This window comes from Callospermophilus lateralis, chromosome 1 (assembly GCF_048772815.1).
Source record: "Callospermophilus lateralis isolate mCalLat2 chromosome 1, mCalLat2.hap1, whole genome shotgun sequence".
Classification (NCBI taxonomy): domain Eukaryota; kingdom Metazoa; phylum Chordata; class Mammalia; order Rodentia; family Sciuridae; genus Callospermophilus; species Callospermophilus lateralis.
Window position 1 is genome coordinate 122,529,030 of NC_135305.1, and position 25,722 is coordinate 122,554,751.

At 40.6% G+C, this 25,722-nt stretch overlaps 1 protein-coding gene across 4 annotated transcripts in view; it reads right to left on the reverse strand.

Moving 5' to 3' along the window:
• LOC143406823 (sodium/glucose cotransporter 1-like) overlaps positions 1–19,007 on the reverse strand; it is a 66,181-nt gene extending 47,174 nt beyond the window's left edge. For 3 of the 4 annotated variants that reach the window (XM_076865726.1, XM_076865736.1, XM_076865717.1), the window contains exons 1-5: positions 18,873–19,007; positions 12,668–12,739; positions 4,257–4,361; positions 2,923–2,982; positions 1,601–1,705 (exon numbers count right to left, since the gene is read on the reverse strand). In XM_076865726.1, coding sequence (XP_076721841.1) covers positions 1,601–1,705; positions 2,923–2,982; positions 4,257–4,361; positions 12,668–12,739; positions 18,873–19,007 — 477 coding nt within the window. The remainder of the gene's footprint in view (positions 1–1,600; positions 1,706–2,922; positions 2,983–4,256; positions 4,362–12,667; positions 12,740–18,872) is intronic. The other variant, XM_076865745.1, reaches the window with a different exon arrangement.
• Between the last annotated feature and the right edge of the window lie 6,715 nt (positions 19,008–25,722).

Sequence of the window (25,722 nt, forward strand, 5' to 3'; positions counted from 1 at the left end):
GATCCAGGGAACTGATTCCAAGTGAATACTAGGAGCCTCATGCAGTGAAAAGGACAGTGAACTAAGGCACACAGAGCTGGTTTTTATTCCTGATATAGGATTATGAGAAGTACTTTACATCCCCAGGTTTTTTCATTCCCCTTTTTCAGAGGATTGCATATCTCCCCTTCAAAACTCATGTTAAAACAGTCCTCAAAACCATGTTATAGTATTTAATAGTATTTGGAGGTAGAGCCTTTGGGAGGCATTTGGGATTAGATAAGTCATCATGGCCAGCCCCTATGACCAGGGAAGGGAGATATGAGCTGACACACACTTGCTCTGTTTTGTTCTGTAATACCTCCTGTCCTGTTAAAGAGGTCTTCATCAAATGAAGGTCTTTTGATATTAGGCTTTCCAGTCTCCATATTCATGAGCCAAGTACACTTCTATTTTTATAATTAACCAAGTCTGTGGTATTCAGTTATAGCACAGAAAACAGAACTATCAATTAACAAAGAATGTCACTGTTCCCTTTCAAAATTGGTATTGACTGTCTATGTGGAACAGTCTCAAAAATATCACATGGAGTCAGATTTTAACTTGATAGGGCACAAATTTTCATGGCTGCCTCAGGTTGAGGCCAGTCCTTAGATGTTCTTAACTCCCTTTTTTTTTAAAAATTGAGTAATAAATATTTAACATGTTTATCCTGTAAACCATGATGTTTTGAAATGGGTATACATTACTTAATGGTTCAATAGAGTCAGCTCACATATATATAACCTCCCAAATATGTGTGTATGTGAGAACAGTCAAAATCAGTTCTCTTAGCAATTCTCAAGTATATACAACATGTTGTCATTGACTGTAATCACATGCTGAACAATAGATCTCTTGAAATAATTTCTCCTGTTTACCTGAACTTTTCCATCCTTTGACCAATATTCCCCCTTTCCACCAGCCTCTGGTAACATTATTTCAGATTAGGTGTTTTTTTTTTCTGTGTTCAGCTTATTTCACTTAACATAATATCCTCCAGGTTCATCCATATTGTCACAATTAAAAGTTTCTTTCATTATTTAAAGAGCTAAATAGAATGCATTCTGCTGTCATATATAAATAAAAAAAATTAAAATAGAGCTAAATAGTACTCTATTGAGTGTACATATACCACATTTTACTGTACCCATTCATTTGTTGATGGTCACTTAGGTTGATTCCATGTCTTGACTATTGTGAATCATGCTGCAATTAATGTGGGAGTACAGGTATTTTTTTTTTAACACATTCATTTCATTTCCTTTAAATATATACCCAGAAGTGAAATTGCTGGATTATATGGTATTCTAATTCTTTAACTCCCTCTCAATCTTCTAATAAGTACAGCTTTTACTGAAACTTTGTAAACCTGTTATGTTTCCAACCTGTGCCACAGTAGGCAACAAGGAGTTCCACTAAACTTCACTGGCTCTTTGATGCATGAAACAGGACTTTACCCTGAGCAGCAAGAAGGCTTATGGGACCAAGTTCATAGAGACACATAGAGCTTCCTCTTGGGGAATGACAGTGGGCAGCTTCTGAGGCAGCCAGGGCCCAGTCCACAGTGTAGCATACTCACCGAGATCTTAGTGAATATGTAGAGCAGCAAGGACAGAACAGAAAGGTAAATCTGGATCCGCTTGCCTCCAAACCTCTTCCGCAGGTACTCTGGCATTGTCACCACCTGCATGGAATGCAAGAGAGGTCATCACCAGCTAGAGTGACCAGAGAGCCCAAAGAACACAGAAAAATGAGAGCCACAATAGTATGGTCAAGGATTCATTATCCTTGTTGGCCTGGGAAATTTGCAAAGTGGCCAGGTGACCACAGACATTCAGCCATTTGCTCAATTCAATCTCACCTTCCCTACCACTATAGGAGTAGCTAGGCATTATTCCAGTACATAGAAAGTGCCAAATAAACACTTGTTTTTGAATGAATACATAACTGGACTTAACTAAGGAAGCAGATCCTTGTCCTGGAGAGGAGGGGAAATGTATATAGATATATCTATATATAGAGAGATATATTCCTATATAGAGCACCTACTGAAAAACATGACATCATAACATTGATGGCATATTGCCAGTGTACCAAACTAGTCAACTAGGCTGGATGTGACCTTCAACATGCTCTTCACATAGGCAGTGCCAAGGATCATAGGTATAAGTCTGCCCAAATGTTCTCCCAGTTCCTTCCTGCAAATTCTAATTGTACTTCTGATATTACTTCCTCTACCCCAAGATTGTTGTCCTCTGGGACAAAACATGTGTCACCATCAATCTTGAGTATCCAGAAGATGTAGCACCTTCCCTGTTTTTCCCATATTGCTTTTAGCTCCTAATATGTAAATTTACACATTGGAGGAGCTCAGTATATCTCACTAAACAGGTGATACTAAAGCTAGCCTATGTAAAATATCAGAGGGACACAGTCAGGATACCAAGCATGCATTTGATAGTTGAGTACCAGCTACATGCTCAGCAAACAAGAACTACTGATGTACATAAATAAAGGGGAAATACAGTTCTTTTTTCTCAATCTGCTTCCTTTCTGGAGGCAGAAACTTGTCATAGTTGTACATCAAGAGCAAATGCATTGCCATTTAGTAAAGGGACAAACCCAGAGCAAGAGGACAGGATGTTTCAGAGGGGTTTGAATAGTGTGGGATTTCTTAGGAAACCTTATCAGAGGGAAGAGTCATGAGTCTTGACAGAGAAGAGCCAGGGGTGCTGTTCAGTGCCACAACAGGGATCCATGAACTATTTTACAACCAAGAACTAAAAGCAAACACAGGTTATCTTTGCCATTTATTCCATAGAGTCTCCTCTGTCCCCCATAAGGATCAAAGTCACATATATATTTGTCAGCAGGGAATGGAATAACAGAATGAGTACTTACCCCAGCTTTAATATAAATGGGAACAAACACCCAACCCAGCACAACCACCAAAAACAGGGCCTGAAACCAAAACAAGAGGTGGATTCAAATCAGGAGGAACCTTAACCCATCCCTACTTACCTGAAGGACCCCTCAGCTGGTGCAAAAAAAATCACCCAGCACTTTCTTTTTTGGACTGAAGAACAACTTTTAGGTGGCCATTAGAGACTGTAGGATGCCTTAGTTGCACAACTGGCCCAAAGGAACAGAAACTGGGCAACAGCAGAGAAATTCCAGGAAGCTACTGCTATCATCACAACCTTGGGCCACAACCAGAGGACTGAGATCTCTTTTGACTCTTCCCTATATTATACGGGGGGTAAAATACCATTTAGAGAATAATAATAATAGATGGTGCAATGGGTTAGACATCATTACCCTAAGTACATGTATGAAGACATGAATGGTGTGAAAATACTTTGTGTATAATCAGTGACTTGAAAAATTATGTTCTATATGTGTAATATGAAATGAATTGCATTCTGTCATCATGTATAACAAATTAGAATAGATAAATAATTTAATAAAAAAGAGAATAATAACAATAATAATAATTGGTGATAAGCATTTCCAAACTTGTAACATGGCTGGAAAGGTACTGGGGCCTCATCTTTTTAACACCGAAGGGAAAGAGAAAAAATACTCTTACCATCCTTCCAGTGTTATCTCCCATGCTACTCTGGTGGAAGGAAAGCAGAATGCCTGGGCTCCTAAAACCATGCTCCTCCATCTGCATCCCAGGATGGCTCTGAGCAGTCAGGTACTCTCTCAAGCTCCTCTGGACACACACTGACCTGGCTAAGTGCTAAGGTTCTACTATAGTTTGGGTATTGTTTAGCATGTCCCCTAAAGGTTCATGTATTAGTCATGTATTAGTCTTCAGCGTAGTGGGAGGTGGTGGAACATAGAATGAGGTGGAGCATAGTATAAGGTTCTTAGGTCACTGTGGGTGCTGTTCATGGAGGAGATTAAGGTAGTTCTGAAGTGACCCCTCGGAAGTTATAGAAAGTGTTTAAATGCCTGACTCTGGCCCCACCCATCTCTCTGTCTTCTTATTTTGGGTGATATTACCTCTCACACACAATGCTGCTATTGTCTTTCACCAGGAGATGCCACAGTCAAGTGGGTCCCTCACAAGGACCTGCAACATGCTGTTTGGACTTTTGACTTTCAAAACCATGAGCTGAATAAATCTCATCTTCAGCTGACATCTGGTATTTCATAATAGTAACTCAAAACAGACGGGTACAGGTTCTTTTCCACTTCTACAACACAGTAACACTGATGCTACTCACATTCCATTCAAAAGCCCCAGTGGCGATCCCTGAAGCTGCTCCAGTCCCAGCCAGCCCCACAAAATGATCACTTCCAATGTTACTGGCGAAGAGAGAGGCTCCAACCTGGAAACATAAAGATAAAGTCAGGAGAGAAGTCAGGAGCAACCCAGTGACATGATTCATGTCTTGAGATTGTAGACTTTATCTAAAATTTCTCCATTTTGACCTTGCTTTGACTCATAAGCCGTCTTCATCCCCTGATGGGGGTGCAAAAGGCTGTTATAAACACTTACACAGTTTTACTGCCACTGTGCTTGAGGATCTGCATCAGACCAAACTAAGCAGGTTTGATTAGATGGTAATTGGGAAAATATCATGATGTCATGCCACAAAAGGCAAAAAGACCATGTGTGTCCTTTTCCCGTTAGGCAGTTTGTGATCACATTTGACTGCCTACATTTCCTGTCCAACAAGGTTGGCAAAAGAGAAGATAGAGAAATTAGAGAATTTCAGCCTAGGGATATAGCTCAGTTGCTAGAGTGCTTGCCTCACATGCACAAGGCTCTGGGTTCAATCCCCAGCACCACAAAAAAAAGGAGAGTGAAATTAGAGAATCTTGCAGAATTTGATGGATCCAAGCATATCAGCTTGAGTCCCTCTTGCAACACCTGTGCATACACACCTCTAACAAGAACTTCCCACCTTTCCAGGCAGCTGAATCTATGGTGGAATATTTAATTTTTTTAAATTAAGACCCTCTTTGAAACCAACCAATGTCCTACTTTTACCCTAGTGATATAGAACAAATCTCTCTTCCACAAGCGCTTACTATATCTAAAGACAGAAGTAATGCACTCCCCTCTTATTCCCCAGTACAAACTTCCTCTTATTGTGTGTTTGCTTATCCTTAGTCATGGACTTGAATCTCATCACCCTGTTCCTCTCTGCTTCCCTTAGCCCCATCTTTCTCCCCAAGTGGGCCTCAAAACCAAGTAGATTAATCTAGACACGAGCTGTCCAGAATGAGACAGGATGCCCTTCTTGCCTTTCCATCTGGCTTTAACATCCTCCAGCTCCAAATTCTTTTTTAAAGCTTCATGATTCTTGGCAGTGCTTAAGATTGAGCCACTTCCTCTCATTTCTAGAACTATTGGAGGATCAGCCTCTAAATTATTTGGAAAATTAAACAAGACCATTTTTTTTTCTCCCAACATTTATGGGGAGAAATGATTTGCCTGGACGATTTCTTTTGTGATTTAATTAGTTTTCCCTTTAGAGAAGGCTCACAGGAAGCTATCCAAACTAGTGGGGATTGCATCTATCTTTTGAACCAAAGACAGCCATTACTCTATTTAATAACTCCTTTAGTGCTTAATTCAGTCGTAGAGATGTGTTCCCAGAACTTGTACTATTCACAGCGCTCTGCAAACCAGGGACATCGGCTTCCCTTTGGAGCTTGTGAGAAATGCAAACCCTCAGTTGCCTCCCAGAGACTTTGTGAATGAGAATTATAAGCTCTCCACTCCACGTGATTCATATGCACTTTTAGACTTAAGGAGTCTTCCCTAACCTGTATTAGAAGTCATCATTCTCTCCTTAATGTTGTTTTGCCCTCTCTTGTGAAGCAGAAGAGCAGTCCCTAGCTATACAATTACAATGCTAAGATCTGGAGGACAAAAAGTTGGGGGTGAAGGAGGCTGACTCCAAAGTCTCCTGCTTTACCTCCAGAATTTTAAAGGTCTGTTACCAGGGCATTTATCCTTCCCGGGGGGAGATACTATTACTCAAACCATGTGTCAAGATATGGCATGAGGACTGAACAAAACTGGCTATCTCACCTCTGAAATTCCAGAGTTGACAGACTCAAATTAAGACTCCCAGGATATCCTATGTCACAGTAAAGTTACTGAGATATCCAAATGGAAAAGTCAAAGACGTTGTGGGAAATACTTCCACAAACAATTTAGCTCAAGAAATGGGATCATTAGGAGTTTCCAGATGGTGATCCCAACCACCAGAAACAACAAAAATGGGCTACTGGAAAACTCATCTGCCCTCTGATATGGCATGGAATTCACAAGAGGAATAATAGCACCGAAGTCTCTTCACAATCAGAACAATCTTATTTTCTCCAACCCCAGCAGCCCTGCCATGTCCTGTCACATCCTCTACCTTCTAGCAAAATCACACCAATTCAGTCTCCTAGACATGCTCTGTGCTTTCCTGACTCCTGTGTTTATGTGTTTTCCTTTCCTGAAACTCCCTCTCTGTTGAGCTCTGCCTTCCAAAACACTGTGTCAGTCATCAAAATTAGGCATAGTCCCATCTCACCACTGAAACCATGCAGAGCTGATCTCTCCCCCCTCTGATCTCTTGTTCCACATGCTGTCTTTTCCATTCTCTTGGTGCATTGCACACCCTATGCTGGTACAGTAGTGCCCCCTTATTCATGGTTTCACTGATATCAAATGTTTCAATGTTCCTCTTGGGAAAACAACAGGGAGCATTGCAACCAATGCCTTACAGTTACATTTTTTCCTACTGGCTACATGAAATTGGGACTTTTCACAGGAATATGCCAAGGTACACTCTATCCTGAAGGAGAGGCAATAAACTTGGCCCTCCAGGCTTACACAGGGCTCATAAGGACAGCAGGGCATTCTAGAGAAATGTCTCTATGAGATGTCAATCTGGCACCCTGTTTAGCAGTAGTAAGAACAATACTACAAGTGGGGTGGGGGAGATCTGATATTATGGGTTATTTTCTATCAAACAGACAAAATATTTTCAATGATAATACTTGTTATTGGTAAGTAAATTTTCCCTTATATTTCTGGTATAATTCATCTTCTTATACTATATGAGGACTTATACTATTTGGGGGACTCTATCTTAAGCAAATTATCTGACATGCAAAAATTTATTTAGACAGATTTCATTAGTATGTTCATTGCCATGCAATCCAAACACCATATGATCCCTGAAATTTTAAAATATATGCATATGTGCATAGTTGTACATAAATTGACAGAAATATCCAATTTAACAATGGCTACCTTTGGAAAAGAAAATAACAAATACATTGTTTTAATTCTTTATACTTTTCCAATTTTTTTTCATGATGAGTTTCTGTAATTTTATAATCAAAACACAAGTCTTTAAACCTTTGACAATGAAACACTGTAATTACAAGGCTTCTATCCTAGACTCACTGGCAGAGCCTAAGAACTAAAAACAAAGTTATGTATTTGGAGGGATATAGAAAAAGATATGAAATGTCACTAAATACTAACTATGATAAAGTTTTCTGTGACAGGAAATAGAAGATTTACATCTTAAACCAACTTATCTGATGTTAGAGATGGAATTACTTTGGAAAAGACTATAGTCAACATTATTTTCAAATGAAAATAAAATTATAGCCCAGAAGAAGAACGTGGTTCAAGTTTACACATGAATGTTATCTTTACTTCTAACCTAGGGGCCAAGAATTACCCAAGGAAATGGACAGGATTATGTTAGTTAGCCTTCCTATGGTATAAATTAGGAGCATTAGCAGCTTGGGAGGCTGGGGCAGGAGGATCGTGAGTTCAAAGCCAGCCTCAGCAAAAGCAAGGCACTAAGCAACTTAGTGAAACCCTGTCTCTAAATAAAATACAAAATAGGATTGGGGATGTGGCTCAGTGATTGAGTGCTCCTGAGTTCAGTCCTTAGTACCAAAAAAAAAAGTGTTGGGACAAGTGTATGGAGTACTGTATACATGGCATACTTTAAGGGCATGTGAGTGGCAAACCACTTACCCTGTCTGTAGGTACAGCCCTGAGCATGAGGCTGCGTGTTGCAGTCCCTGTGCTTGCTCCATGGCCCACTCCTCTACTGGTTGCTGCAAGGACAGTTGGCCAGAAATTGTATTGGTGGCTGCCTGTAATCTGCTTAGCTACTACTTGAGTATATATACATAGTACCTGCGCAATAAAATCAGACCTGCTTCCTGCTTGATCTCCAGAAGTCTTGATTAGCAACTCTGCAGCCACAATCTCCTCTACCCTGTACTGTGGACCTCCTTGCTGGACAAGAGAGAGCCCACGCAAATAGGAGCATTCAATGGATTTGGGAAAGTATGCTAAATGTTTCAAAAAAGTGAATAGAAAGGATTTTGAATGTTCCCACACAAAGAAATGATAAGTGTTTGAAGTGATGGACATCACAATTACTCTGTTCTGATTATTACACATTTTATGTATTTATTAAAACGTCACACACTGTGCCCTATAAATATGCATAATTATTCCATGTCAATTAAAAATAATAAAAAAATATATATTTTAAACTACCCTGTATCAAAACTCATGTTTGATGCATTAAAGGCTTCCCCTTCCCCTTCTTCTAAGCATACTGGGAACCTTTCAACCAGGTTCTAATCTTGGCTCTGCCATCACAAATTATGTGACCTGACCAGTCACTTTTGTGCTTTGAACCTTAGTTTCCTCCATTATAAACCAAGAATAAGACTCTTCCTTCCCCTAACCCACAAGGGTATTGTTGCGCTTAAATGATATGACAAATGAAAGAGACCTTTAAGAAACTTTTGCCCACAAAGTCATACTACTCTGAAAGAATACATGACCTGTGTTTTTATGGAGTGCCCTGAGTTTCATCAAAGAGCAAGAGTTGTTGGTTTCTCTTTGAGGGAAAAAGATCATAGTTCAAATGGAATTGGTCTCAAAAAATTTCAAAAAACTACTTTCTTCATTAATTAAGCTTGTAATTTCAATAATATCCAGAACACTGAGATGGCACCCTGCTCCCTGCTTCTGTCCTCCTCTTTAAGGACAGGACTGCTTCTCCATTCCTTCTCTGGGCTGTGCTAGACACATCCATTGGGATGTCCTCCCAAAAGTGATTCTCAAACTTTAGCACACATCTCCATATGAGATTCCAAATTAAATATGCATTTCACATAAGTAATGGATATGTTTTTAAGTATAAGTACATGCTGTGCAATATTTGGGATAACTTATCCTACAAATTCATTCATTGTTTGTCTGAAATTCACATTTAACTGAACAACCTGTACATTTATTTGTTAAATTTGGCAATCCTAATTAAAATCACCTGGAAGCTTTCATTGCTCTGCCTGATTGTCTAGAGTTTCTGATTCAGTAGGTCTAGGTTAGGGCTGGACAACTAGCAAGGTCTGGGTACCTCACTTAGGGAGTCCCACCCTGGGAAAATAAGAAAATGAAAGAGGAACACCAACTTTAACAGTGCCTCCAAGTGTTAGGTCATGAACTTAGTTCACTTTATCTTATTTAATGCCCACAAAGTTTGGTAAGGTTGGTATTATGTATCTTAATTTTACAGATGAGATTAAGGATCAGAGGAGTGGAGTGACTTGCCCAAGGTCTCATAGCCAAAAGTTCTTAAAGTCCAGGAGGCAAAAGAAATGCTTCAGCCCTCCACTGACTTGCCCCTTTTCTGACAGTTTCTTTTAATTTCCATGAAGGGGCACCATGAGAAGAGATCTTCCTCCCTACCATCTCACTGTAAGCTCAGGAGCAGCATGTGCTCCACTGCATCATCTTTTATGTCCTCCTTCACCTTCTCAGGAACTGTTAATATCTCTGTCCCTTTAGTAGCTCTCTTTTCAATAAGGGGAATTTGAAAAAGTTTAACCTTTGACACTGGCCATCTCTCAGGAATCACACTTCCTGGATTGAAACAGAAAATAAGGTGAGGTTTGTATATTCAGAATATTTTATTTCTGAGTCTCTGGTAAATATTTAGACACAAGCTTGCTCCAGAGTCGTCATAACCTCTGTTTACTCTACAAATCAGCTCATGTGCCCACAGACAATGGTTGTCTTTCATTCATTACATGCATGCACATCTCTCCCCTGACCAACAAATCAAAGTGATGAGAAGTCAGGAAGCCACTGCCAAAGTTGTTTTTTTCCCACCAGTTTTTGACACAAAATGCAGGTGAGGTCTTCCGCTGGCATTTAGAGGTTGAGGGGACTGGACATCAACCCACCCACCAACAGATGGACCCGTCTTCAGAATTGTCAACAATTCAAAAGGCCTGATCTAAATGTACCGTATCTCTCCCATGCTGCCCCTTTTCAGTCCTTTATATACCCCCACCTTCCTTTCTATCACAGTGCCTTTGGCCATCTGGTTTTTTTTTTTTGTTGTTGTTGTTGTTTGTTTGTTTAGATTGCTCATCCCCCATTTTTCCTTATTTTATATTTTCTAAATTTTGATTGGTACATAAATGTACACATTCTTATATGAAAAAATGTGGTTTGTCAATCCATGTATACAATGTGTAATGATCAAACCACAGTAATCATTTCAATCATTTCTTGTTTCTGAATGAGTTCTTCTGATCCTTTAGGTCTTAGCCTAAATGCCCAATCCTCAGAAATTTCCACCCTATGTAGGCAAGGAAGACCCTTCTTCTTCCCACCTACCCTTAATTCAAATGCTATTATTTCTTAATACTTAACCATTACTTATAATTTCATATATATCTTGTGGAAATATGAGTGACATACACACACATACATGCAAGTTTGATGCTTAAATTTAACTTTTAGGTTCATTGCGTGAATAAATTGAAATAATTTATATGCATATTTACTTATACTCCTGCAAATTATCAATTCCAGGTACACATTGATTGTATTTTAAAATGATTTGATGATTGGCAGGAGTATAAATAAAAATAAACATGAAAAGATTAAAAAGCATTGACATAGAACTGAAAGGAAGCATTAGAATAGATGTGCTTCTACCCACTAAGGAGTAAAAGAAAGACCACCATGAAGGACTCATCACAAAGTCAGCATCTACCCAGTATTTTGATCAGTATAAGGATAAAATTCACATTCCCACTACATTCACAATCTAAAAGGGTTGGGCTAATAGAAACAGAGAATAGGATGGTAGTTGCTAGGGGATGATGCATAAGAAATTGGGAATGGATGGAAGATGTTGGTTAAAGGGTAAAAATATTTCAGTCGGGTTGAATCAATTCCAGAGATCCATGATACAGCATAGTGACCATAGTTAATAATAATAGATTGTCTACTTAAAAATTGCTAGGAGAGGCTGGGATTGTGACTCAGTGGCAGAGCTTTGCCTTGCACTTATGAGGCAAAAACAAAAAGCAATCCATCTACAAAAATAAGTTTTTTAAATTGCTAGGAGATTAGATCTTAAATGTACTTATCACAAAAAATAAGGTGATGGGTTAATTAGCATGTTTTATTTATTTATTTATTTGTGTGTGTGTGTGTGTGTGTGTGTGTGTATATATATATGCCAAAACATCACATTGTATACCATAAGTGTATACAATTTTTCCTTGTCAAAAATTTTAAATAGAAAATGACTTCAGAAATAACTTAAGCAGCTCTAAAAAATTCCAGTTATTAAAGTCCATCCTAAAATAGTTCATCAAAAGCCAACTTCAGGATGTAATGATATCCTGTTAAGTTCTCTCTGGGCAGTATGTATCAGAACAGTGACAGTCTTTACTTTCTTGCTTCTCTTACTCTAGTCAACTTACAGCTCTCATCCCTTCTCATTGTATATAGGTGTCATTACTCCCATCGTTCACTAATCTCACTTGTATTTTAATCCCAAGGAATTGCAACATTTGGACAAATTGTTCAATCAGTTGTTTCAGTGAGAACTCTGGATCAAAATGGTCAGTGGGATGAATTGATAACCCAGCCAGATCCCTGTGCTGATATGATGGGATGAATGTTTTAGTTTCTCTCCCACCCATTCACCTGTCCTTTGATTGAGATAGTTCTGCCCATGTGAAAGTATCAGAGAAAAAAATGCTTAACTATATAAAATATAAAATCCACCAAAAGTTAAGAACTGCAAATGAAAACAGTAGGAGGCTCCTCTTTCATTTATTCAGTGAATATTTATTGTCTTCTATGTATCAGGCATCACATAATGCTCCAAAAAAATATAGGTCAGACAAAATTCCTTAAAAGAGAGAGTCTAGGAAAGAGGTAGCAAATGAGCTTCTATTTACAGATTTTCCACCGTAGAAGAGGTCCCCATTTCTCATAACACTTCTAGAAAGTAAATATGATCAATTCCATTTTATAAATAGAGAAATGGAAACTCAGATTTTTCCAAGAATACTTCGATCTGTAAGTTCTTGTTTCTCCACACTGCCCACCTTATGAAGTTTTTTCCTTTATTTATCCCTTGATGAATTCCAAGCATTACTTATTTAAATGCTATTCCATTAAAACAAAAGATTATAAATGCTCAGGAGACCTGGTAAGCATGTGACTCATATCAAGAATTTAGGGAAGAAGGAAGAATCACCACCAACAAAAGCCAAGAAGAAAATACCTAAAAGAAATACCCCAGCAAATAGAATTTCAGAGAAAACTTACCGGCCACCACACCATACTTCGGCCTGCCAGGAAAAAACCTCCAACTGTTCCACGATTGGTGGAAAACATAGCCTAAGGAAGAAAGGTCCAAAATTTAATAGAAAACTAGAAAAATGACCTTACCAGCCAAAGGACATACCTACCCGTATTGGCACTTTCGTTAACCACTCCACTTTTTGAACTTCTTCTTTCACTTTCCTATTCCCCTGGACTCTCAAAATCTTAAATGATGGAGGCATCAGTTAACAGGCCCTACAGTTAACAGACAAGGAAACTGAGGCTCAGAAGGCTTAAACAAACCTAGTACCAGTGAAACAAACTGAAATTAAGGACAACTTCCTGGTAAGTTTTTTTTTTTTTCATTGTGTATTTCCTCATACTGGGAATAGACTCTCTAACCTGGGGAATGCCAAAGATGCTGAGAATGGAGATCACCCCCTGCCCCAGTCTGTCTAGTACAGGTAACTAAATATACATATGTATGCCATCTGGCTTTTGTTTCTACAAACTATAACCATTTCTGTGGGACCTGCAGATAAGCAACCTCACTGCTTCTCCCTAGCTTGACCAAACTGCAAAAAAATTCATTTTCATTTTCCATCTTTTGCCTATTGTGTGGGTGGGTGGTCAGATCCAGCCAGTCAGGATCCAGGCAGGATCTCTGGGCTAGGCTGCCAGTAACACTAGCTCACTCTGCAATTGGTTCTGAACAAGCCCCTCCACCTGACTATGTTTGCTTTTGTGTTAAATTGGAGGAAATGCAACTCTTTTAAAATTTTTATTGGTGCATTATAATTATACATAATAATTTTACTATTATATACATACATGCACAAAATATAACAAGATAATTTGGTTAATTTTATTTCCCAGTACATCTCTTCCCTCCTTTCCCTGATCCCTTTTGGAAATAGAACTTTTTATGTGTTTCTTACAAGAATATCAGAGTATCTAATGAAATATACTTTTGCAAAGTACTATATGGTACGTGAATTGTATCTCAAAAAAGCTATTGTCAAAAAAGAAGAAAATACCATAATAGTTCAAAATGCTAATACTACATATTACATTTAAAAACAGATGTTCAAACTCAATACAAATTTATCCCTCCCTGAAGATGTAAGTAGGATCTTGCTGGAATTGTTTTTTGGCAATATATTGTGACTAACGTAAATACACAGGAAGGGGGCAATTTCTTCTAAAAAGAGGACAAGACAGAAGGCTTCCCAGAATGAGTAGCATTTCAGCAAATCTTAGAGGAAAAGTGAGGTTAGATTAAAGGAAAAAAAGGGAGGGGGATTTCAGGAGTTCAGTGATCCAGAGGTGGAACTACACCCAGGCTGGGAAGGGAAGGAATGGCAAACAGTGTTAGTTGTTGAACTTGACTGAGGCATATGAATGGGGAGAGTGGTGAGAGGTGAGCCAAGATCTCAAATGCCAGGCTAAAAATTACAAGCTGTATTCATAAGCAATAGGCAGTCACTGAAGGCTTAGGAGGAGAAATATGACATGTATGTTTAATGCATGATGACCAGCTCTTCTCCAGCCTTCTTTAGAATGTTGTTTCTGAGACTGCAGCTTATTTCTGATTGAGCTCAGGCCCAGGCCCAGGTCCAGGCTTTTAGCATAAAATGGGGTAGTGTTTCTGCTCTTGTCCCTGGACCTCCTCCCGCTTCCTCTTTTCTGTCACTGGCTTTCTCTCAACAGACACTTGTTAATTTCCCTGAAAATGTTAATGGATGATAGGGGCTTAGCCCCACAAGATGTGTTTGTGTTTTCATAGTTGACCATGAGGCTAAAAGGCATCACTGGTCTAAAGAAATTAACCTCTGATGATGACATTTCAGGCATTTATGAACTTGCCATTCATTCAGCAAACAAGTCTGCAGTGGATGATGCATTGCTAGGTTGTCACACTGCAAAGAAGTATTGAATAAAGTGCTTTAAGAAGCAGGATTATTTATGCATATAGTTAAATAATATAGATTTGTTGAGTACCCCTGTGTGCTATGCAGTACCAGGGAGAGTGCATCAGGGCTTTCTGGACTCCTAGCAGGATCTTCCATCCCATTGGACATACTCTGAGGATTCTATAGTGGATTTTTTGAAAAATAACAGGACAGCCAACAGATCTCAAAGAGAGAGAGAGAGACAGAGAGAGAGAGAGAGAGAGAGAGAGAGAGAGAGAGAACACCAACAGACCTAAAACATATGAAGGTCACTAGGGCTGAAATAGAAATAAATCCAAATGACTTAGCCTTCAGCAATGGGCTGGAAAATGATCATTCCGAAATCAAAGAAGGTGATATTCCCCAGCCCGATAAGGGAAACAGGAAAAGTAGGTTGAGGTCTAGACACAAATATTTCCCAGTTGGTCACAAAAATGAAGAGCTTAGAGGAAGAATATGAGTGCAGGGTCTAGAATGGGGAGCTATAGTAATTCAGAAAAGATATTGATGTACCAAAGGTAAAGAGAGGTGCACCTCCGCAAGGCCTTTCCTCTCCAGCATGGTTATCCCCTCCTCATCTCTGCCTACCCATCCCTCAAGGCCTCTCAAATGTCACCTTCCCTGTGAAAACTTACCTGACGCTCCCCCGTGGAAATCTCTTCTATGAACTCTTCCCTTCCCCCAAAATAATCTCTCCCTCCTCTGAACACCTAGAGAACTCTAAAAAAACATGTTCAAAGTCCTTACATGTTTTTTTACTTTGTGTTACCATATTACAAATTTTTAATCCCTATAGAACCTAGTAAATGCCTTATGCATGGAAAGGCACAAAGGAAACTTCAAGGTCCCAGGGTTCACTTTGTAAACCACAGTGTTAAATTCACACATCTACCCTACAACTAGAAGAGAATGAACTCACAAGAGCCAAAGAAGAACAATTAACTCACAATGGTTTTGTTTTTGTTTTGTTGAGTTGTGTGTGTTTTTTTTTCCTCAATGAAATAAAAACATCATTGAGCAAAAGGAAGGGACTTTAGGCCTCAGTTTAAATGAGGAACAGATTAAGAGACTGGAGATGTTGGGCCTGGAGAGAAGACTCGGGTGTGGCCTATTACCTTCTGATATGTAAAACAGGACAGTCACACTCAGTGCATCCTGCATATGACATAACAAAAAATGGGAGAAGCCCCAGGATGTCAGGTTGAAGCTGGGTCCCAGCTCCTTTTTGTCAGAGATGGCCATGGGGCCACTGGGAAGATTTTCTGCTGAAAGTATTCAAGTCAAGGCTGTTGACAACTAGCCAAAGTGACTTTGACAAATGGCTTAAAGAAGAGATGTAAATATAAGATGAAGAGAATTGAAGTCAATAAATTTAGGTCTCATCTTTATGAAGATATACACAGATAAAAGAAATTCAGAACCACTGGGACACTGTCCAGCAATGCTTTGGTTGAAAGGTCAAAGGAGAGAGTATTCCAAAAAAGAACAGTGTCTTAGAGGGGGCAAGAAAGAATATTGGAAAAAACATCAGATTTGGTATCATATGACCTGGGTCCTAATCCCAGTTCTATATTGATTCATCTGATTGACTTCTAGCCACCCTCTCTGGTCTTAATCTGTAAAATGGAAAGCTAGGGTTCACCCATTCCAGCTCAGGCATTCAATGATGCTGTTGGTTCAACTTAGTACATAAGACAGGGGTTGTTAAATTTATTCTGTGAGGGGAAGACTCTGATAATAAATACTTCATATTTTGTGGGATACATGCTTCCTCACTGTTTTTTTCTTGTTTTGTGTTTATGACACTTTAAAAGTGTGAAAAGCAGCTGGGTGTGGTGGTGTATGCCTATAATCGCAGTGGCTCTGGAGGCTGAGGCAGGACAATCACAGGTTCAAAGTCAGCCTTAGCAACTTGGTGAGGCTGTAAGCAACCTAGTAAGATCTTGTCTCAAAATAAAAAAAAAAGTTAATGAATAAAAATTGCTGGGGATGTTGCTTGGTGATTAAGCACCTATGGGTTCAATCCCTGATGCACAATTAAATGAATAAATAAATAAAAGTGCAAAAAAGCATTTTAATTTGTGCATCATACAAAATCAGGGTGTGGGTCAGATTTGGCCCATGGACCATAATTTTAACAAACCCTGACTTGAGAGGATTACAGGATAGTCGAAATGTCCCAGCATGACAAGGATAGAGATTCATTTTCAGAAGATATAAAGTCCCCCAAGAAGCCACCTGGGAGGAAATAAATACCAAAGAAGCCACAATCCAAAGCTCAAATATGATCGAATGAGACACAGATGGAAGAATATGAAACTACTAAAGAATATTGGAAGTGACAGGATGGTGACAGAGGGATGTTGCTAAAATGAGCCTGGACCCTTGTATCTGTGCAGTCCAGGGATTAGGCATGAGTCAGAAGCCTATCCCAAAGTCACTCTTAACCCTTTCATAGCAAAAAGGGGAGTCTTGACTGGAAAAAATTCAGCATGTTAAATAATCAGGGTCCAGGGGCACTGCTAATGGGGGAAGATTAAATGTCGACAAATACTAGCAGGCTCATTAACCAGCATTTAAAAGGACAAGTGCTACTGATTCACAGATATTTCAGAAGGGCAAATACCATAAAAAATGTAAACATCTGTAGTACTGGCAGGGCTAAAGAGATTGGTTTACAAAACTGAGATTATCAGGATTGTCAGGGAAATGGGCAGTATAGCATGGCTACCAAATGATAGATTCACATCTTGGCTCCAGTGAATATAAGCTGGGGAGGAGTGGGAGGTATTAAGGCAGACACAGTGACAGTGTGCCTGATACCTTGAGAAACCAGGAGTCATGATAACCTGAGTTCCAGGAACAACCTCATGTATTGCAAAATCTTAGGCAAATCACAACCACATGGGGTTTCAAATTCCTCTTTTGTATATTGGGGATTAGCATTTCCGTCTTGTGGCTTTTTGTAAAGATGTTCTATCCAGCTGATCATTTTTCCCATTTTACTTAACAGGACCAAATTATTCAGAGTCTGGGTGACACCCTCTAGGGAAAGTGAGATTCAAAAAAAATTCCTAAAGACTATAAAAATTTTCAGATTCATCTCTGCAGATCCTTACAATATCTTTGAGAAGTCATAAGATGAGATGCAACTGTACCTGTTTTATTCTTGGGTAAACTGAGGCTGCAGGAAGCTATCCTACCTGGTCATTTGGTTCTACCCATGAGAAAGCCAGTACCAAACTTGAGTATTCTGACTCCTACTTGAATATTTCCCACTGTTTGAAGGAAGCTAAGAATATTGAGAAAGAGTAAGCCACACCAACCCCATGTGACATTTGAGGAGTCTTTCTATCAAGTGTGTCTTCTATAATCCCTTTTTCCCCCAAAATCCACACTTCCTTTTACTCCTGAAAGTTTCAGTGCCCACACTTCCCTCTAAGTCTAAAGAGTTCAACACAACCAGGTACCATTGGCACAGTAGCCCCTTCTGTCATCCCCACCCAGGACAACCCTTGAAAGTGGCTGGAATATTTGCATGCTTTTAAAACACTTTCTCTTTTAGTGTTAGGTGTGCCAGAGTCTGTCACGAATGAACTTTCCAAGTTCCAGGATGCAGAGAACAAGTTTCTCTGGTTTGGTGTGTCACCAGAGTCCCAAGGGGAGACACATGCACTTCCCTCTCTGCAGCACCATGACACCCTCTGGTCTTCCTCCTCTTCTTCCACGTAACTTCCCCATTCCTAATTAGCTCCAGCCACTGGGATTCCCTGGCAAAGGCCTCTTGTTTAATCTTCTACAGGAGCAGTGACATTGGTCAGCCACCCTCACAGATTGCCCCAAGCACCTGAGCCTGACAGGGTCTGTGACTTTCTGGCTTGAAACCATTTCTTTCCCATTTAAAGTTGGTTAACTAAGGTAAGAAAGTAGTCACCTGCGAGGGGACCCTCTCTGCCTCTTGGCCTTTCTATTTCTTTTTCTCAGCAATCCTCCACCTTCCTTCTTTGCTCACAGGTCCCAGGAATCTCCCTTGGCTTTCCTGATGCTCCTCTGGGAACCCGTCTGACAGAAGTTCATGCTTGCTTTCCTGCCATGCATTGCGCTCCTCAAAACCTCTCAAGGGTTTCCAAGGCATTCCCACTTGCCTCAATAGACAGATAAACCCCATCCGCCTCTTGGCAGCTCATGGACATGATCCCTTTGTACATCCCTCTTGTCCCGTCCTCTTCAGCTCCCGTCCCAGGACTCCTACATACCCATAGCCCGACGGCCATCACAACCACAAAGTAGATGACAATGACAGAGATGTCTGCAGCATTTTTGATGCGCTCGTAGGATTCCACTGGAGCAGCAGTGGTGGTGGGTGATGGGCTCCAGGTGCTACTGTCCATGGTGATGATGGCAAATCCCTCCCCCACGCCCGGACTGCTCACTTCTTATTCAGCCTCTGAGTTAATTATCAACCTTGGGGTGGGGATCCGTGATGGAGGGGCAGCAGGGCAGTGAAATAAAGCTCCTGCACTGCTGTTGCTGCTGCTGCTGCTTTTGCAGGTGCTCTGCACTGTGGGCCAGCAGCACCGAGATTGGAGTGTTGAATGAGGAGTCAGCCTAGCTGTTAGCGGGGTGGTGTCCTCCAGAACAGATAAAGGCTCTCCCACGAGTAGGGAGGGGCCGGCCAGGAGGTGGTGTCCCGGTGGCACAAAGGCCGAGGTCCTCTAGCAGCGGGAAACCACCAGGCTGCCACGCTTGGCCTGCCATGGGATTCCACCTGGGACAGAGCAGGAGTGGCTTAATAGAGGGATCACCGCCTGGGGCCAGGGACCTAGATACAGTTAAGAGCACCTGCAAACCGCTGCTCTTGGACAAGTCCCAGCCCCTCTCTGGACCTGGCTTCTCCATGGGTAAAATGGGCACAGAGCTCTTCTAAGAAACTCAGCCAAATTCTTGGTCTTGGTGGAGAACATTCTGGGAAAATGGGAACTTGCTGGATGCATAATCATAATTCCTGGCCACAGGCATAGCCAGTCACTCACATTCCTGATTCCACATCCACAGCCCCCAAGGACACTGTTACCCTCCTATAGGAGGAAGACACTGAGACTGGAAGAAGGGAAGCATTTCCTTACTCTGTGTCTCACCAGGTACAGTCACCCTGCATATCCCAGGATTTGGCATCCAGAGTACAGAATTTTTGCTTGCCATTGTTCCCTAAACAATACAGTATAACAACTGTTTACATAGAATTTACATTTTATTAGGTATTATAAGTAATATAGTATTTAATACATATGTGAGGATATACATAGGTTATGTGCAAACCCTGAGACTTCCTGGGTACTCAACCTGCTCATTAGGAGACACATATCTAAACCACACCCTGGGCTCAGAAAAGAGATGGTTGAGAAAGGAGGCATGACTTATCCAAGGTCACACAGTAAGGGAGTGGCAGAGTTGGCCCTGCAACCCAAGTCAGGTCAGAGACTCTTTCAGAGGGATTCTTGGAAAGATATTCTCAAGGGCTGACCCTGAAGGCTTAGAGCAACCAAAAGTGGCTGTTCTGGGAGAGGACAGCCTTGATCCAATGAGAAAGTACAAGGAGGAGAAAGGATCACATAAATTCTACCAGGACTCTGTTCTTCCCTGGGTCCTCCCTGCCCTCCACTAAAAACCATTCACTGATAATATGTAAACAGACTGCAAATTCCATGTCATTTTATATAAGGGATTTGAAAATCTGCAAATTTTGGTATCTACAGGGAATAGTGGAAACAATCTACCACCCAGGTACTTAGGGATAACTGCCCTGTGTTCCTTTGTACCTTGCTGTCTCCAAGGTCGGCTTCCTCTCCTCCCTCATCAGCACTTTTTCTTCCCACCTTAGTTGCAAACAGAAAATCATTATTTAGACAGCATCCATGTAGCTCATCTCATTTTCCCCAGGACTGTAAACTGAATAAGGCTATGTCCAGGGCCCTGCTTAGTGCCAGTTCAGAAAGATCAGGAATTCCTCTTCTAAGAAATTTGCAAGTAGAAGCTTTCTCCATGGATGCCTCCAACACTTAGAGTTTAGCTGTCAATGACAACAAGAAGCAACTCTCCTTTTATCCACATTCCTTTGTTAATTCATTCATGCATTTAGCAAAGCTTTTCCACTTGGCTCTGTGTCAGGCAAAGTCCCTGCCTTCTCCTGACAGTCTAGGAGCTCCTCCTCAGCAGTTCTTAAATATGCAGTGTCTGGGGCTGGGGTTGTAGCTTAGCAGTAGAGTGCTTGCCTAGCATGTGTGATGCACTAGGTTCAATCCTCAGCACCACATAAAAGTAAATAAACAAAATAAACAAGTCCATCTACAACTAAAAAATTTTAAAAAATATGCAGTATCTATCTTTCACTCTAAATTGTGCTTCTGGGTAAGGCACACAAAGGTGGAATAATCATGAAACACTGAACTCTTAGGGCACAATAAAATCAATAGCATAAGTACAGAGACAGTGGATTTAGGGAAGAGGGGTGGAGGAGGGACTTACATGGTCAGTTTGAATCTGAGCTCAGCCACCAACCATGGAAAGCTCAATGGACATAATGACCCCCATCAAAATGTCTATACTGTGGCATAGAAAGTAATGACTGTTTCAAAAAATGGGTCTCACTGACAGAGAGAGACCAGCAAAGGTGAGGAGAATAGAAGGACACTATGATACTTTTTTCTCCCTTTCCTTTTCTTTCTTCTGAGTTCAGGTATGGAAAGTCTAGGGAAGCAAGGTGTTGATCAGCATATAATTTTTCTGTGGCTGCTATAACACATTACCACAAATTTGGTAGCTGGAAACAACCAATTTTTTTTCCCCTCGAAGTTCTGGAACACAGGAGTCCAAAATCGGTTTCACTGAGCTAAAAATCAAGGAGTCAGGAGGATCAGACATCTGAGATTCTAGGGCAGAATTCTTCTTTCTCTTTTCCAATTTCTAATGGCCATGGCATTCTTTGACTTGTATCACATCACATTACTCTAATCCATAGATGTATTGTGTGTGTGTGTATATTAAAATATCCATAGCATAAAATTTACTTCCATAACCATTTCTAAGTGTGCAGCTCAGAAGCACTAAATACAATCGCATTGTTGGGTAACCATTATCAGCATCCAACTCCGCCAGCATACCTCCTCCCACTCCCACTCCCCCCTTCCTCCATTGTCTCCTCCTCCTCCTCCTCCTCCTCCTCCTTCTTCTTCTTCTTCTTCTTCTTCCTCTCTCTCTCTCTCTCTCTCTCTCTCTCTCTCTCTCTCTCTCTCATCTTTCTTTTTTTTTCTGCCTGATATATTTTCCAGAGAAAGCAGCATTCAAGATGATTTGTGAGGTTGGGGTAGGGAGAAGGTGCTGCTGAAGGTGATTCCAGGCCTAAGGATAAAAACCAAAATATTGTCAGGAAAAGAGGAAATAAAGAAGAGTGAGAAGGGTCAGGATAGAAGACTATTGAGTTCACCTGAGCCTACCCCTAGACTGTGGGTGAAGAAGGTGAAATAGAAGGAAAGATAAAAAGCAATAAAGGTAAAGTGTCCCTGACCTTCCCTCTAACACTGTAATCAGGGAGGGATTGACCCCTGGTGGGCTTCATCTAAGGAGCTGAGCATCAGTTCAGCCCTTGACTTACTGAGTTAGCTTGGATACGTACTTTAAATTCTCTGAATATCAGCCCTAAAGTAGAGAGAGACCCAATTCTTTTTCAAAATCTTTTATTGTGCATTATAGTTATGTATAATGGTAAGATTCATTGTTAATATTAGTTCATGTACACAATAACAATATAATTTAGCCAATATCCCTCCCCAGCATTTCCCCCCTTCTTCCCCTCCTCCCACCCCCTAGTCCCTTTCCTCTATTGTACTGATCTCCCTTTGCTTTTCATGAGATACTTCCCTTTCTTTTCCTTTCTACTCTCTTGCTACCACATATGAGAAAAACATGACCTTCTGCATTTGGCTTATTTTACTTACCATCATAGTCTAGAGACAAGACCCAATTTGATCTCACAGATTTGCTGAGTGCCCACCATTCATGCCAGCTTCAGGTTGAGACCAGAACTCAGGTTGCTTGATGGAGGGCTATAGCTCTTCCTTCTGGATACTAAACATCTGACTGGCTTCAGAGAGGAGCTACAGAACAAAGAAGGAGCTGCAAGACACTCAGCCTGCCTTCCCCAAAGCTCTTCACAGGACATTGCCTCAACTTTGACCTCAGCCTGGTGGAGCAGGAAGAGTGCATGGATGGGAGTCAGGACCCTCAGTTCAGATACCAGTTCCTCTGGCAAGTAACCTTACAATCACTTCCCCATCTGAGATTGTTTCCTCTCCAGTCTTCTTGCCAGAATTTGACTAGTTGGTCTCTTAAGAAGGCTCCTGGTGCCCATTATAACTCTAGCCAGGCTCCTGAGGCTCCCTGGGCCTCTAACTCTTCTCCATCCAGTGGTAACAAGTCCTGAATAGTTGCATGACAGAGGTGTGTCGCCCTCACGTCATCCTGAGTTTCATCTCCAGATTCAGAGATGATATTTTCTATTGCTCACCAGCATTTCTAAAGTAGAAGTGGGGAACATGACCATGGTTTATAAAGCATCAAGCTCCTCCTTGGATGTTCCTCACCCAGTGAGCTCAGAAGTGGCTATATAGTCAGGCACACCTGATTAGAATTCTAGCTCCTTCTCTCATTAGTGAGGAAACCTCAGAACAAGTTATCCAGCTTTGGGGTGGGGGCTTGTTTTCCTCACTTGCAAAATGTAGATAATAAGATTTAAGATACATCAAAGAACATATGGAAAACACTTCAGCATACTGCCACATACATATTTAGTGTTCAATTAAACAGCTGACTTTGGGGTTAATAAGGGTATAGCTGAATGATAGGACACTTGCCTTCCATGCACAAGGTCCTGGGTTCAATCCCAAGCGTGGCAAACACTGGGGTGGAGGGCGGTTAACTTTTATCTTCTTAATCCTGGTCACCTTATCTGGACTCAAAGATGAGTGGTCCTTATCAGGCCCCTTCCCTCCCAGGACAGGTGACAGATATGAAAAAAATACAAAGCCTAGAGGTTGTGACAAACTGTACAACTTCAATTTTCTTCATAATGATCCTACTGTTTTCCCCATTTTATGGGCAAGTACACTGAGACTTAAAAGGGTTAAGTAACTTGCCCCATGGTCCATCAGCTGGTAGATGGCCAAACTGGCATTCAGCCCCATGTACCCAGTGGTACAGTGTCACGTTTTTCACGACTGAAACACTTACGGTCACTCCAGGGAAACTGGGCTGCACAAAATCACCCCACAAGAGTCAGAGATACCTTTTTCTTTGGGGTCCTGTGATGGCTCCTCTGACCTTAAGGGTCCACAGAAAGAGAGAGCGAGTGTGTGCTCAACCCTTTTGTTGAGGAGAAGCCATTCAAATGAGGCAAGGGGTCAGGTTTCAGGGGGTTGAGTCTTGCTTTGTAATGTCTGCTGTCAGCAGGTTGACTGACATCTAGGAAGGCCACACCCAAAGGTAGAGCAAGAGAAGGGAACACACAAAGGGTGTTTCCATGGAACATTCTATCCCAAACAGGGCAAAGGGGTAATATCACAAAGGAACAGGTGAGCATAGCTCAATTTATGGGGCAACACACCTATGTCTGAAGACATGTCCTCAAACTTCCAGGACCAGGGCAATGTCCAGGTCACTAGGAGATGTAGTGACACGGGAAAAGCCTCTCCATTCTGGGAAGGAGAATGTGAATCATTCAGACTGGCTCCCCACATATTTTATATATATATAAATATTTTAAAAACTTGTGAATTATATTTTTCAGTCACTGGATTCTTGGTCCAAGGTCATCATGATTTACAATTGAAACACAAAAGGAATTAGTAGAAAACATCTAATTTCAATAACACAATAAACTTGGAAGATCCGGGTTATTGTTATTATTCTGCCAAACACTCATCAGAAGATTCCTAGTCTTTTCCAAATTTTATTGGGACGCATTGAGTTTGGCCATAGTAACATAAACATTTTCTTTGACATGGCATTTAAGCCTTTCCATAAACCATAGAGCAGAGGGCTCATTCACATTATGTATTACAGTGTCTTTTTAAAAATTTTTTTATTTGTTTTAATTAGTTATACAATGCAATAGAATACACTTTAATACTTTGATATATCATACATAGATGGGATATAATTTCTCATTTTTCTGAGTGTACATATTGTAGAATTACATTGGTCATAAAGTCACATACACACATAAAGTAATAATGTCTGTTTCATTCTACTATCTTTCTTATCCCCACATCCCCTGCCTTCCCCTCCTTTCACTTCCCTCTACCTAATCTAAGGTAATGCTATTATTATTATTATTTTGCATTACAATTCTTAATTCACATATATACCACAGTTTTGTATCTCTGTTTGTATATAAAGTATGTTGACACCCAATTCAAGTCTTCATACATGTACTTTGTATAATGATGTCCATCAAATTCCACCATTCTTGCTAATCCCCTGCCCCCTCCCTTTCCCTCCCACCCTTCTTTCCTATCTAGAATTCATGTATTCCTCCCATGCTCTCCCTCCCAATCCCACTATGAGTCAACTTCCTTATATCAGAGAAAACCTTCAGTATTTGTTTCCAGGGGATTGGCTGACTATCTTCTCCAACACCATCCATTTACCTGCAAATGTCATGGTTTTGTTCTTTTTTAATGCTAAATAAAATTCCATTGTGCATATATGCCACATTTTTTTATCCATTCATCCACTGAAGGACATCTAGGTTGGCTCCACAGTTTAGCTATTGTGAATTGTGCTGCTATAAACATTGATGTGGCTGTGTCCCTGTAGTATGCTGTTTTTAAATCCTTTGGGTATACTCCAAGGAGAGGAATAGCTGAGTCAAATAGTGGTTCCATATCAAGTTTTCCAAGGAATCTCCATACTGCTTTCCATTTTGGCTACACCAATGTTCAGTCCCACCAGCAATGTATGAGTGTTCCTTTTCCCCTACATCCTCGCCAACATTTATTGTTGTTTGTCTTCATAATAGCTGCCATTCTGAGTGGAGTAAGATGATATCTT